This window comes from Apium graveolens, chromosome 11, assembly GCF_009905375.1.
Source record: "Apium graveolens cultivar Ventura chromosome 11, ASM990537v1, whole genome shotgun sequence".
NCBI lineage: Eukaryota > Viridiplantae > Streptophyta > Magnoliopsida > Apiales > Apiaceae > Apium > Apium graveolens.
Window position 1 is genome coordinate 169411802 of NC_133657.1, and position 16367 is coordinate 169428168.

The 16367-nt window shown below is 32.2% G+C and overlaps 1 protein-coding gene across 1 annotated transcript; it reads left to right on the top strand.

Annotated features, from left to right (window-relative positions):
• The first annotated feature begins 10679 nt into the window (after nt 1-10679).
• Nucleotides 10680-11204, top strand: LOC141696127 (dirigent protein 22-like). Its single transcript, XM_074500313.1, has one exon. It carries the CDS (start codon nt 10680-10682, stop codon nt 11202-11204), a length of 525 nt encoding a protein of 174 aa, XP_074356414.1.
• Nucleotides 11205-16367: the final 5163 nt, after the last annotated feature.

Below are 16367 nucleotides of genomic sequence, written 5' to 3' on the forward strand. Positions count from 1 at the left end.
ATTAATCTTGGAAATGTCATCATTGAAGATGTAGCTCTGCTTGCAGGACTCAAGCATAACTTGATCAGCATGAGTCAAATTTATGACAGAGGTTACCATATGAATTTCTATGGAGAACATTGTGAAATAGTCAGTAAATCTGATGGCAAGATTGCACTGATTGGGGTTAGACATGGTAATTTGTATGAATCCAAGGTCTCCACAAATATTGATGGATCAAAAATTTGTCTACTTAGTAGAACATCTTTGGAAGATAGCTGTAATTGGCATAAAAGAATTTCTCACCTTAATTTCAACAACATCAATGAACTTGTGAGGAAAGATCTTATGAGAGGATTGCCCAATGCAGTATTTACTCTTGATGGCTTATATGACTCATGCCAGAAAGCCAAGAAAAGGAAAATATCTTTCAAGAGTAAAACTGAATCCTCCATTCTTGAACCATATCATCTACTTCATATTGATCTCTTTGGTCCAGTCAATGTTATGTCGATTGCCAAGAAGAGGTATGCACTTGTAATTGTTGATGAATATATAAGATACACATGGGTATACTTTCTTCACACCAAGGATAAAATTCCATCCATTATTTTTTATCATGTAAGAGAACTCGAAAAAGGATCAACACACAAAGTGAAGATCATTAAAAATGATAATGGAACTGAATTTAAAAACAGTTCTATGGAAGAGTTCTGCAAGTACAAGGGGATAAAACAACAATTCTCTACCCTTGGAACTCCTCAACAAAATGGAGTTGTTGAAAGAAAGAATAGAACTCTCATAGAAGCTGCAAGAACCATGCTAGAGGAAGCAAAATGGCCTACCTACTTCTGGGATGAGGCTATGCAAACTGCTTGCTTCGCACAAAATGCAACATTGATCAACAGGCATGGAAAAACACCATTTGAGATGGTGAAGGGAAAGAATCCAAATTTGAAATACTTTCACATTTTTGGTTGCAAGTGTTTTGTTCTCAAAACTCATCAAGAACAGCTTACCAAATTTGATCTAAAAGATGATGAAGGTATTTTTGTGGGATATCCATTGTCTACAAAAGCCTTCAGAGCTTACAAGATGAGAACAATGAGAGTAATGGAGTCTATACATGTATCTTTTGATGACAAGAAAATCATAGGTCTAGAAGATGCAAATGACCATGACGAGTTGAGATTTGAAATTGAAGTACCATATACTGAACAGTTAAATCCTAGTATTCTGACAAATCCTGAAACGGTAAATCCTGATATTACTCTAAACTCTGATGATCCACATGATAGTGGAAATTCTACAAATACTGAAGCATATATTGAGGGGGAGCAACATAATTTAAATCAAGAGTCTTCTACCAGTGATTAAACTCAAGAGACATCAGTAAATAATACATCAGACACAAATTCCTTAAGTTTTGATGGATCATGTACTGATAGCACTGGAAATACTGATTCAGGGGGAGCATCAGGAGGTGACAGTGGTACTAATCAAAGAGATTCAATAGAGTTCATGGATCAAGGGAGAAGTTCTACTTCAAGGAGTCAACTTCCATCTGCAAGAAAATGGTCTAAGTCACGCACACACCTGACTTGATCATTGGAAATCCTAATAGTGGTGTAAAGATAAGAAAAGTCACTCAAAATAAATTTCTCTACCATTCTTTTCTATCTCAAACTGAACCAAAAAAGTGGAAGAAGCTCTTCAGGATGCTAACTAGGTCACAACAATGTAATATGAGCTCAATGAATTAAAAAGGAACAAAGTCTGGACTCTTGTGCCAAGACCAAAGAACAGATCAGTTGTTGGTACAAAGTGGGTGTTCAAAAACACAACTGATAGTGAGGGAATCATTACAAGAAATAAATCAATACTGGTTGCAAAGGGTTACTCTCAGCAAGAAGATATTGATTATGATAAGATATTTGCTCCACTTGCAAGGCTTGAGGAAATCAAAATTTTTCTAGCCTATGCTGCTCACATGAAGTTTAAAGTGTTCTAAATGGATGTAAAAAGTGCTTTTCTGAATGAAGAACTCGAAGAGGAAGTTTATGTTGAACAGCCTCCAGGATTCATTGATCCAAAATATCCAGATCATGTCTACTTACTGGATAAAGCACTTTATAAACTAAAACAAGCTCCAAGGGCCTGGTATGAAACACTTGCTCTATTTTTTAGAAAGTGGTTTCACAAGATGTACAATTGATAAAACCTTGTTTTATAAATACCATGGTAAGGACTTGTTATTAGTACATATATATGTTGATGGTATCATTTTTATATCTACTGATGATAAAATCTGTAAGAGGTTTGCAAAGCTAATACAGTCAAGGTATCAAATGAGTATGATGGAAGAACTGAGTTATTTTATGGGTTTACAGGTAAAACATACTGAAAAAGGAATCTTCATAAGCCAATCCAAATACACCAGAAATTTTTTCAAAAGATTTGGAATGCAAGACGGTTCAACTGTACCAACTCCCATGACCACTATACCAAGTTAGATTTAAATACTGGTTCATCATTAAATATAAATAACTACAGAATGATTAGCTAACTCTTATATTTGACTGCTAGTAGACTTGATATCATGTATGCTACCTGTCTCTGTGCAAGGTTCCAAGTTGATCCAAGAGAGCCTCATATATTAGCTATGAAAAGAACTTTTAAATATCTCAAAGGCACCATGAATCTTGGATTATGGTATCCTAGAGATTTAGATTTTTAGCTAATTGGATATTCGGATGCTGATTTTGCTGGATACAAAATAGACAGGAAAAGCAATTCTGGAAGCTGCCAATTTATTGGTGGAAAATTGGTTTCTTGGTTTAGAAAGAAATAAAAGTCAATATCCACATCAACTGCAGAAGCTGAATATATTGTTGTAGGAAGCTGTTGTGCTCAGATTCTATGGCTGAAGAAACAATTACTGGATTATGGGTTAATTATTGCTTACAGATTGAGCACAATATTACATGAAGCAACTGATATCACATAAGAAATTGATGAAAGGTTTTAATTCTAATCTCATAAAAATTATGATCTTTAAGTGTTCTTGTCTATCAAAATGTCTAAAAATATCTATGTTTCAAAAGTCTGATACTATGGAACATGACATTTTATTTGAAACTTTCTTTTTCTCTCAAAAGAAGTTGTCAACACTCAATCTCAAAATCACACATCTTCTATCTCAAATTTCTTCTTAAAGATGAAACACTTGAATCCATTTCTTAAATGTTGCCAAAATTTAGTGACATGGTTCATGTAATTATGCTCACCACTCAGAAATAACATTAAGTTGGTAAGAAACTACATGCTGAGGTAAATCTTGATGACACCAATAAAAACTCAGGGGTTTCATCAGTTTTTACTGAAGACCCTGTGATAGCATCATATAACACATTCTAGTGTCAGTTCTTTGCAAGAAGAACAAGATTTGAGACCATGGTACATGATAGTAACCTGGTCAAATCCTCTCCAATTTAAATGGAGGTTCCTATAATTGGTGAACAACACACTGTCATAACCACAGTTTTAACTGTGAGTTCAATTGTGACTTCAGATTCACAAGGTATAAATACTGATTTGACTTTATCAGGATTTATTATGCATGTTATAAATAATACTAATATGATTATTTCTAGACCTTATTTAAGGACTACCTCTAGTTGTATATGACCACATACCACCCTTCTTTAGCCACCTCTTATTTCTGTAGGACAAATTATCTGAGCTTTTCTGTGAGTTGTGTGAAAAGATTTAAAGAAAAATATAATTAAAGAGAGGAAGGATCCTTCCTGGCAAAAGGAGAGTTAGATGAGAGTCAGGATTTAGTAATCCTTGTGAGGAAACTCTAACTATTGAAAGTTATGAGCTATGTGGTGTGAGGAGTAGTGAGACTACTTTAAAAGAATATAGAGATTAAGTGTTACTTGTTATATTTTCCAGGTGCACAGAGTACACAAGAAACAACTAGTGAACAACAGTCTGTTGACCCTCGGATAAACTCTGATGTACCAAGTGCTCATAATCTCCCTGTATGTCTAAGTACTAATACTTTCTTGCAGTCCATTCAATCTACTATTCCACCACCTGTAGCAATCCCTAGTTTTTTTGAAAAACAGTCCATTCACTCTACTATTTCATCACCTGAAATTCTCCCTATTATTTCCAAAGATGTAGTAGCACAACAGTCCATTCATAAATTTCTATTCACTACAGAGTCATCACAGCACTCCACAGGAACTGAGGTTCTGGAGGCAAATTTTGAAACTCCAGTTCATTTATCTATAATTCTTGAAGATTTGGAGTTAAATGCTGATGGTATGGAAGCTTGTGAAACTGCCGGATCACATACAACACCAATTTCGATTCTATCCTACATGCCGAAGCTGGTGATAAGTTCAGCAGATAGTTCAAGATCCATTTGTAAATGAAGAATCTAATAATGCTGAAGAAGCTGATACTTTAAATGTTCTTATAGATCCTGAAGATGATCTATGCTTCCCTGAAGATATGTCTAATCATATGAGTCAACAGAAGCTGAAGGAGTTAGATGCTAAGAAGAAGAAAGATTATTTTGATGATACCTGGAATGCTGAATGGAAAGATGCTGCATATCCTATTTTCAGAACTAATGTTGTTGAACATCTGGAAATAGTTGTACAGAGAATTCAAAATCCTGACATGCTGAATCATCTAAAAACATCTACTCTGATAGTCAGATCTTCAAGAAGCAACTACTTCTCAAATCAATCAGATCAAAGAATCTTTGAATGCTTCAAGGCTGACTGCTCATCAGGAAATTCAGAAGCAGATCACACCAATTATTTCCAAACAGACTACAATTGAAGCCAATCAAGCTAGATTGGAAGCTAAAAAACTCAAATGTCTGAACAACTTACAGAGGTACATAATTCAATGGAGCTGATTCTTTCTCTACTAGTTGGCGATGATGCCAAAAAGGGGGAGAAAATTGTTAAATCTAAATACAAGCAGTTGACATTGATAAATGATGATGATGAAAATTCTGATGGAGGTGACAGTGAAATGAGAAGTTGTGAAGAGGTAGCTCGGATTAGCAGCTCATCAAAAGCAATCACTAGGTCTCAATCTAGACAAGGAGGAGAAAGTAAGAGAAGTGAAAAAAGAGTTAAATGTAAAGAACTGACTGTGACTACAACAACTCAACAAACTTTAAAAGTCATAACTGCTGATGAAGACCAAGGTATTCTGGAGATAGAAGCTGGTGCAGAAGCAAGTCAGTGTCTTCAACTCTGAAAGTAAAAGGAAGAAAGACAACTATATTCTACTAGGATCCAAAGGTGAAGAGTTATTTGGGATTAGTGGCTCATCAAAAGAAATCACTAGATTTCAATCTAGACAAGGAGGAGAAAGTAAGAGAAGTGAATGAAGAGTTAAATCTAAAGAACTGACTGTGACTACAACAACTCAACAAACTTTATAAGTCACAACTGCTGATGAAGACCAAGGTCTTTTGGAGATAGAAGCGGGTGCAGAAGCAAGTCAGTATCTTCAAACTCTGAAAGTAAAATGAAGAAATATAACTCTATTCTAAAAGGATCCAAAGATTCAAGCATTTGACTCTGAGGTCAGTAGAAGAATCTTTGAGAAAGAAAATCCTGGACTTGATCTAGAACATCTAAGGCAAATGGAGGAAGATTTGAAGAATTCCATGAAGACAGCAAATACTGATGTTGTTGTTATCTCTCAAGAACTATATGAAGATAATACTTCTAATAGACCAACCAAATGGGTAATCATAAGGGAGGTGAGTCAGGCAGATGCTGAAAGGTTTTTTAGGTCTCAAGCTATCTTAAGTGCTGACAGGAATCATAAAGAGAAAGAGAAGATAGGAGAGAAGTCCAAGCCTTCAAAGCCTAAAGATAAAGTTGTTGCTAAGAGGAAATCAGTATCTAAGGCAATTAAATCATAAATACTGATAGATCCAGTCTATACAGTAGCTCAAACATTTGATATTGAAGATATTATTGAAGAAGAAGAAGTAAGTCAAGCTCATCAAAGAAGGAAGATTAATAGAACTGACTGGGATGAAAAACTAAAATTCACCTCTGACATTGCTCAAGTAAATGAAGAAGAAAATGTTGTTATTCAACCAATCACAACCTCTGATACTACTCATGTTGATGATTTTTCAAACCCAATTCAGGCTGAGTTATAAAATCCTGATTCTGAAAATATAGTCTCTGATAATCCAGAACTTACTCTTGAAGAGAAGAAGAAGCTACTATGGGGAAGTAAGAAACCTGCACCTAGAAGAGATTCCTTTGAAACATTAAAGAAGATTTATAGTAGAAGTTCTTATGCTAGAAAACCTGGAATCACAAGTGGTCTGGGAAGGTTAAATGCTGATCCATCTATACGAGATGCTTTGATTCTAAGGAAGCATACTAATCTAACAGAAATTATAGATAATGAGATGCTTGAAAACTTACAGAAGATCATATTAGTACAAATTGTTATTGATCTTGTTGGAGAGGAAATGATTTATTTTCCGGAGTCTGGAGAAAATTAAGGTTGACTCAAGAACAGTTAAGAGACAAACCATGGCAGGAATTGGAACTCATTGCTACAATTCTCAAGGTAACCAATCCTATAACTGCCAGATGGACTGTATTTATAAAGAACCTGATACAGTTAGCAGAGAGGAATGTCTTACAAATCTAACTACATTCCAAATTACATTGATCAAATTGAACATGCTGTTGATATGCCTATTTGAGGAGCTAAGATAGAAATGAGTCTAGGAATACAAGTCTTAACTTTTAATCCTGATGGAAAGAAGATTGGTTTTTGGAACTGGATGATCTATCTCTTGGAAATTCAAAGTTACATGACCTCAAGGCAGTCATCTATCAGAATGATAAATCAACAGATGAATTGAAAGAACACAAACATAGGATGCAATGGTATTTGGATGTAATGGAAGAAAATATGTTGAGGAAGTTTCTTGAAGATTTTCCAGACTGTGTTAGAGTTGAGAATGAAGAGTAAAGTCTGATATTCACTGAAGTAAGAATGAATATGTTTACTTAATTTCTGTATTTAGATAGTTTTGACATCATCAATTGGAACTTGTACATATTTTCATAATGCACAAGTTGGGGGAGATTGTTAGATATAATTGATGATATTAGGACAGAAACTATCAGAAGTTCTTATCAGGATTTAAAATCAGTATTTACTGAAGAGTTACTTATATTAGTATTTGATGATCAACAGTTGATGTCATTAGAATTTTTCACTTCAATAGATATTCGAGGAGGAAAATGAAAGCATAAATTCAAGGCGGTGAAAGACTTTATCTCAGTATCATACATGGATATGTAATAGGTTTCCTTATTATAATAGAATAGGATTCCTTATTGATTATGTAACTGTGCTCTATAAAAAGCACAAATTAGGTTAGTGCTATATACATTAGGAAAAAGATTGATATATCTCTCGTGTAACCTAAAAACTCTCAAGGATAACTGTTCATCCTTTGAGAGAGTACTTATATAACAGTTTTATCAGATAAATATAAAAGTGATTGATTCTGTTAAAACTTTGTCGAATTGATTGAATAAACTGTATTCACCCCCCCCCCCCCTTACAGTTGATTATGGACCTAAAATTTTGTTTGGATCTTGGCTAACAAATATCGTGCATATAAAATATTACGAAGTATCACATAATCCCTTCTAACATCTTTAGTGTTCCGGGGGATTATAACTCGATATATAAATACTTCGTAATTATCCGTTACATTTAAAGACGAATCAAATCCACGAGTTAGCCTATTAATTACACTTTATTTAATTGGATCTTGGTAACACATATCGTGTATATAAAAAATTATGAGATATATCATATAAACCCCTTTTAACATCTTTAGTGTTCCGTGGGGTCATAATCCGATATATAAACTACTCGTAATTATTCGTCTATACTTCAAAAACACAAATCTTAAGCCAATTACTTGCATTTCATTTATTTAGATCTTGGCTAAGACTAATAAATCTTATAAATCGTGCTTGAAGTTAAAAGTCTACTTTGACTGTATAATCGTCAATACACAAGTATACATTAAATCCTTAAGCCAACAAGCTTAAAGGTTAATTACAACTCCGAGGTTGTAATTAAAATATTCTTCGATTCATATATATATATATCGAAAGAAGAAGAATACAAAAGAAGTCATAAGCTATAAGTACTTTACCTAAAAGACTTCTCATATTACTCCACAAATTAACTTAATCTATAAAGGAGTAATTATATATATACTTGGACTATTACTTATTATCTTAAGTCAAGTATACGTATTTAGTTTTAATATTCTTATTTGAATATTATACTATCTTGTGAGCTAGTACCGTAACATACTAGTTCAAACCATCTTTTCTCTACTTAGTTTTATATTGAGATGAAGTGACATGAGGTGATTCTCGTTCTAAGACTCAAGTCCTAGATGTACTAACGGGGAGTTAGTAGTCTTCACACCGTGAAGAAGAGGAAAGACCCAAGACCGGATTACTAAGATCCAAGACCGACAAAAGCTAAGGAAGCCAAGTCTACACAAAGCTTCTACATCAACTTTGAAGAAATAGCGGGGACTTATTGTCTAAGATAAGTTGTGTAGGTATTACATTTATTTTGAGGTGGTAACCCTTGTATTACGCAACAAGACAAATACTTGTAACGGTGTAAAAACTTCTCCGCCTACTAAAGGAGCGAGTTTATTATAAGGAAAAATCCCGAGTCTTGGAGAGGAGCTCGGGGACTGAACGTAGGGGGTGAGAGAATCTATTAGAGGTTGCGCCATCGCGAACCAGGATAAAATCATTGTGTGGTATTTTCTTTCCTTGCACTTTATTTTTCGCACATATAAACCGCATAACTACTCGGTAAAGATTTAAAAAGGAATAAATTGATTTAAAACGTCATAATAATTTTTAAATTGGCCATTAAGCTATTCAACCCCCCTTCTAACTTAATATAGCCCTCTTACGTGACCTTACAGTTTTGTTGTTGGTCCTTGGTAATTTTATTATATTTAAAATAGAACAATTATATTATATTTAAAAAAGGACACGTAAAAATAAAAAATAACTTTATATTTAGAACAAAAAACAATTATTCCCGGAAACAAAACACACGCAACTGCATAATCGGGAAATTCTCTCTCATATCAATTGTCTCCGACGATGTCTGCTCTTGCTATGTTCATACAACTTAATCTCCATCAATTGTGTCAATCACTAGCTGTCTTCATCAATTCTACGAAATTAACGAATGACCCAAGTTCCCAAACACCTGCAATCTCCCCAAATTCATCAAATTGTCCAAGCTCTCAATTCAGTGCCCATTAGATATTTAAGAATCAGTTCATGAGAATAGTCGGATAAATCCTAAAATATTTTGTATAAGCGGATGCAAGTTTCGAATCTTACCAACAATATATTAAATTTATAATATAATCTCAAAATATTTTATACAGTACAAGGTTCGAATCCCATCAACATGTTAAAATTGTAATTTACAATATATAATGATAAATACAATTGCGCTTCGCACGAGTTATATACTAGTAGATATATATATACTATCAGAAGTTAATTTGTTAAAATATAATTCGACTAGCTAAAATAAAATTATATATATACTCTTAGTCTAGGTTGAAACAAAATTATTAAGCCGGGCTTAAAAAATTAAAATCAAACTAAAAAAAAATTAGATGAGTTTTGTCGGTGTAATTACTCTCGGGTCAAAACACAATAATGTAAATTATTGATTCTGGATAATATGAAATTAATATTAGACTAAGTATAACTCATATATTATTGATACAAACTAAAACTTAACTTTTAATTTAAATATAATCATTAAAAATACGTAAAAATATCAATAAAAATTATATCATTCAATAAATATCATTGTCTTTTTCAAATATCTTTTATTAAAAATATTATGAACATATACGGGTATTAATATATTTATTATATAAAATCATATTATTTAAAAAAATTAAATGAGAAAATTTAAGATTTCAATTCAAGTTAATTTTATTAAAAAGTTATATAATATTAAAAAAGGATCGGTGGTTTTAAGTTAGTAATATTAAATAATGAAAGTGAACTTTTACCATCACATTTAAAACGGGAACGGAAAAAACAGGAATTATGTCGTATACATAGAAACCATTTTAACTAGGTTATCTTAACCTGCAGTTATCGTTAATTCGACAGCCAGTTGACATAATATAATGGAAAGTAAACCCTAATATCACAATCAGAATGGCCAATCCATTAATTTCTTCTCTTTCGTACAATTCTATTCCTTAAAATTTTCCTCTCTTTGATAGTTTCCTCAGCAGTTCATTTAAATACAAAATAGCATGTTTGAACAACTATCTCCATAGCTAAAGTCCTAAGCATTGACGACTAAGCCAGATATGTTTAATTTAATACAGTCAAGTGTGCAAATGTATGTACTAAACAAATAAATTAGAAGATAGATCCATGCAAAAACACATTATAAATAGACCATGCAAAACCTAATATGTATATACAGGTAGTTCCACACTTGAACCTAATCTCAGAAAGAAAGAGATGAGGAATATTTGTATGATAATTCTTGTTCTATGTTCATCAATACTTTTATCCATTTCAATGGCTAAAGGTACTGACGAAACTCCCGAAGCAGTTGAAAAATGGTTCAAGAAACTTCCTTACAAGAAAGAAAAGGTAACTAAGCTTCGTGTCTTCCTCCATGAAAAAGGCAATGGAAATGGAATTAACCAAACAGCTTATGTGGTGGCCCAATCCAATATTTCCAGCACATCAAATTCAAGTTTCGGATTTGTTTCAATGATCGATGACATTTTGAGAGAAGGAGCTGAACCCGATTCTCCGATTGTGGGTCGAGCCCAAGGATTGATGGGTTCATGCTCCCTGGAAGAGACCACTTTAATCATGTCCTTCACTTTTGTGTTTACTACTGGCAAGTACAATGGTAGTAGCATAAGCATTCTCGGAAGAAATCCCTTACCTAATGAGTATCGAGAATTGCCCATAGTTGGTGGCTCGGGGGTTTTCAGGCTAGCCAGAGGAGTCATTACCACGCGAACCATTATGTTTAACGTAACTTCCCTTTATATTATTGCTGAATACGAACTTCTCGTTTTCCATTATTAGATGGCAAAATTTTAAGTTCCAGATTTCAGAGTCTGTTCTTTTTTATTTTTCATCGAGTAAGTTGAAAGTGCAGTCTTCATCAGATGTAATATATATAAATAAAGATGTCTTGTGGTTTTCTCATTATCTGTATCCCTAAACTTCATAGTGGCAGTGCCATCTTATCAAACATTTTAAGTTTGTGCTGCTTGCTGCTGCATCACTTGTTGGAAAATACTGCTGCAATCATAGATAAAACTATATGTCAGTATTTGTTTGCGCTCCAACGGTAGTAAAACCCCGAGCTGACGGTTTTTGGTATAAAAAAAGCTGAAAAAGCTAATCAAGCCGTCAAACAAGAATACAGGATTAACGTTTAGTATTCCTTAAAGCAATCGAAAAAAATACTCCGTAAAAATGGATGAGTATACTGTTAACTGAAATTTGGTTGTTGAACTTTTGATTCATTATGGAATAATGTATTCCCTCGGTCTGTTCGACACGTATTTAATAATGTATATGAAGTATAGTTTATAACTTATTTTTAATTTTTTATTCTATTTTAAATAAAAGTTTAAACATTAAATTTTTATTAAAAACATAAAATGTCTCTCTCCAAAATGCAAATAAATGGGTGAGACCTGAGGGAGTAATATTTTATGGACATATTACCAGACCTAATATATAGAGTCTTATTAACTAGGTGTCAACGTCTTTCTTGCTAGTTTGGTTAAAGAACTGAGATTCATCACTACAAGAAATTTGCCTATTTGCGACGGAATTTTTACACTACAATTCGTCGCAATTGGCCCAATTGCGACCAAAAATATTCGACATTTTTGCTCAAGTCTTAAATTCAGATTTTCGTTACAAATAACCATTTCGTCATAAACATCAATTATGTCGCAAGTTCCAATTTCGTCACAAGTACATATTTCGTCATAAGTAACCATTTCGTCATAAGTATTCATTTCGTCACAAAGTTTAAGAAAAACGTCGCAAGTTAAGGAAGTGGAGCCCACCTTGGATAAAATAAAACATAAATTAACGACGTAATTATACGTCGTAAATTAGTAACTTCCGACAGAAAAGAATGTCATATTTTGGGAGTTAGGGGTCAACTTACGACGAAATATGTGAGGAACAACCGTCGTAAGATTGTAATTACAGAGTAGCCAAATTCTGATTTTTCAGTTAGCCACTTTCGGCTTCCAATTTAAATTCTAAATTTGGCAAAGTCTAATGTAATCACAAACTTAACACAAACTCTAAACCGCCAAAGTCTAATTTCATTTCCGGCAAGTAGTTAAGCAACCATAGCAAAAAAATGTGCAAGAACTACAAATATTGGACAAACAATAAATGATAAAAGCCAGAAAGAGATCTCATATGATCTAGCGAGAAAACCTACATATAAATTAATCTATTGACATGTCTACTTGTGCATAAGCGTTCTCAAGATGGGCTTGCTCGGCTTCCTGAACCTCTTTCTGTCTTCCTACCTTTCTTACACTTGTAGTACACGCTCATGCTCTATATTTAGGGTTTTCTGTTCTATATCTATCATTTTTTTCTTAGTGAGGGCAGAAGAGAGAGGCGAGAGAGAGGGCGAGAAGACCTTCAGAAAGATATATAAAAATAAAGAAGATAAAGAGAGGTTGGGGTACAAAAAAACCAAATTAAAGTTGTCTATATTTAAAAATCTATGTTATGCACGGGATATGAGCTATCTCTGTGTAGTGTAATATTAAAGATGAAACATTGAAACTTTTGTTGATAGTTGTTTGATCACATATATTTTTGGTTATTTTTATAAATTCACAATTTGTTTTGAACATAAAATAGTTTTATTAACATAATATTCAAATATTATTATATATATAAAAAAATATAATTGATATACACTCTACATCCAGCTTTAAACAAAATTATACTATTAATCATGGTTAAAATAAAAAATAAATAAATATAGTTAGTTAGTTATATTAAAGACTCATTACTAGATTAATTTTCATAAAATAATTATAAAATTACAAGATGATATATTATACCTATTAGCATTAATATTAACACGTTAATATTTCTCAAGTCAAATAACTAATTAAAATTATTACTTAAATTCAAATCGTTAAATTTTTGAAATCAAAATTATTGTTAAATATAAGAGTAATAGGTATTAATATCTCTCAGACAACTAATAAAAAATCATCACTTAAATTCTAATCCTTAAATTTCCGAAATCGAAATTATGGTTAGATGTAGGAGTAATAGGTATTATATAAATTAGTCCAAGATTTTATTCTAAATTAAATATTTTAATTTAAGCATATGACATATTTAATTGGGCCAGGTAAATATTATAAATAGCTATTGTAAATTATGAAAGATATGTTCTATTATACTTATTCACATGCACGTACTTACTATTTTTCAAAAATATAATTGATAAAATATTAAAAAGATTATAAATAAATATTATTTAAAACAACCGTGCATCGCACGGATTTTAAACTAGTATATATTAGTAATATAACCAAAATTTTATATCAAAATGATTTTATTTGGTTTTTCATTCTAACGGTCAAACTTCAGTTTGCCTAGTATAGCTAACAAGTGTTTAATCTGAATTGGTGTTTCGATTATTTTAAAAATATTTTTCAATGATCGGATCGTATAGATGTTAATAGATATATATTAGTGATGTAACCAAAATTTCATATCAAAATAATTTTATTTGGTTTGACATTTCAACAGTCAATTATCAGTTTGACTAGTACAACTAACTAGTGTTGAATCATGTATTGCTTTTCGATTATTTAAACACATTTTCAACGATCCAACCATATGGATGTCAAGATATATATATATTAGTGATATAACCAAAATTTCATATTAAAATAATCCTATTTGGTTTGACATTTTAACAGTCAAGCATCAGCTTGACGAGTACAGCTAACTAGTGTTGATTCCTGAATTAGTGTTTCGATTATTTTAAAAATATTTTTCAACGATCCAGCCGTATGGATGTCAATAGATATATATATTAGTGATATAACCAAAATTTCATATCAAAAGAATTTTATTTGGTTTGACATTTTAACAGTCAAACATCAGTTTGACTAGTTCACCTAACTAGTGTTGATTCCTGAATTGGTTGTCGATTATTTTAAAAATATTTTTCAACGATCCAACCGTATGGATGTCAATAGATATATATTAGCAATATAACCAAAATTTCATATCAAAATAAATTTAAATGGTTTGACATTTTAACAGTCAAGCATCACTTTGACTAGTACAGCTAACTAGTGTTGATTTCTGAATTAGTGTTTCGATTATTTTAAAAAATATTTTTTAACGATCCAACCGTATGGATGTCAATAGATATATATATTAATGATATAACCAAAATTTGATATCAAAAGAATTTTATTTGGTTTGACATTATAGCAGTCAAACATCAGTTTGACTAGTACACCTAACTAGTATTTAATCCTGAATTGGTTTTTCGATTATTTTAAAAATATTTTTCAAAGATCCAAACGTATGGATGTCAATATATATATATATTAGTTATATAACCAAAATTTCATATCAAAATAAATTTAAATGGTTTGACATTTTAACAGTCAAGCATCACTTTGACTAGTACAGCTAACTAGTGTTGATTCTTGAATTAGTGTTTCAATTATTTTAAAAATATTTTTCAACGATCCAAACGTATGGATGTCAATAAATATATATATTACTGATATAACCAAAATTTCATATCAAAAGAATTTTATTTGGTTTGACATGTTAACAGTCAAACATCAGTTTAACTAGTACACCTAACTAGTGTTTAATCCTGAATTGGTTTTTCGGTTATTTTAAAAATATTTTTCAACAATCCAACCGTATGCATGTCAATAGATATATATATATATATTAGTTATATAACCAAAATTTCATATCAAAATAAATTTAAATGGTTTGACATTTTAACAGTCAAGCATCACTCACTACACCAAATATGACCTATTGCAAGCACAAAATATAATTGTGTTGCAGAAAATGTTGCAGTAGAACAAATTTTTCAACTCTATTGCAATAATTTATAAAAGTGTTAGATAAAATACGTAAGTGTTGCATGGTTAAGGTCCAATTTGAAAAAATTGTAAAACGTGCAACATATTTCAAATAATGTTGCAATAATAGTAACGCTTTTGGTTAAATTGACCGAAAACACAGGCGGGAACACTAAAATTGGGGATGGCGGGATACCAAAAATTATTTTACACTTTTATTTTGGAACCAAAAATTGAATACACTTTTATTTGGACAAAAATTCACCCCCAAATCTATTACACAGAAATTCACCTCATCTCTCTCTCTCACCTCCCTCACATCTCTCTCTCTCAGACCTCCCTCAAATCTCTCTCTCGCACACCTCTCTCACATCTCTCCTTCACACACCTCTCTCACACCTCTCCCACATCTCTCCGTCGCAACTCGAAGCTTATCTCGAAGGCTTTCTCACATCTCGAAGGCTTGAAGCTCATCTCTCTCACTTGAAGCTCGATTGAAGCGCGATTAAACTCGATTAAAGCTTGATATAAGGTAAAACTCATCTCTCTCACTCTTCAAACACTCCTCTCTCTGATTATTTGTGAATGCATGTAAAAATTTTGTGTATTTTTTGTGATTTGTGTGTTCTTTTGTATTTTGTTTTTGTTTTGTGTTTTTGTAAAATTAGTAGGTTCTTGGTCTGACTATTTCTGAGAATTTTGTTTTAATTTTTTGATGTTTTAAAGTCAAAATACCCTGTTATTTTAAGTCAAAAGTGCCCTGTTCTTGGTCTGTTTTTTTGTGTTCTTGTTGTAATTATAAGTCAAACTGCTCTGTTCTTGGTCTGTTTTTTTGTTCTTGGTTCTTGTTGTTGTCTGATTGTGTTGAAAACTTAAGTGAATTTTGTGGTTTTGTTTCAAAAAATTTATGTAGAAAATGGATGTTGAAGGAGAAAAATGGGTAACACTTCCCAAGTACGGTGATAGATATAGAAAGGGAGTTGAAGCTTTTATTAACCAAGCATTTTCCCGATGTGCCGTAGGAAACGAGCTTAAGTGCCCTTGTAAGAAATGTGATAATCGTTTTTGGAGTGGTGCTAAGGCTATACACGAACATCTAGTCTGTAATGGTCCTTGT

Bases quoted from the DNA above. Each gene is read 5' to 3' on its own strand.
- LOC141696127 (XM_074500313.1), top strand. From the start codon at position 10,680: ATGGCTAAAGGTACTGACGAAACTCCCGAAGCAGTTGAAAAATGGTTC.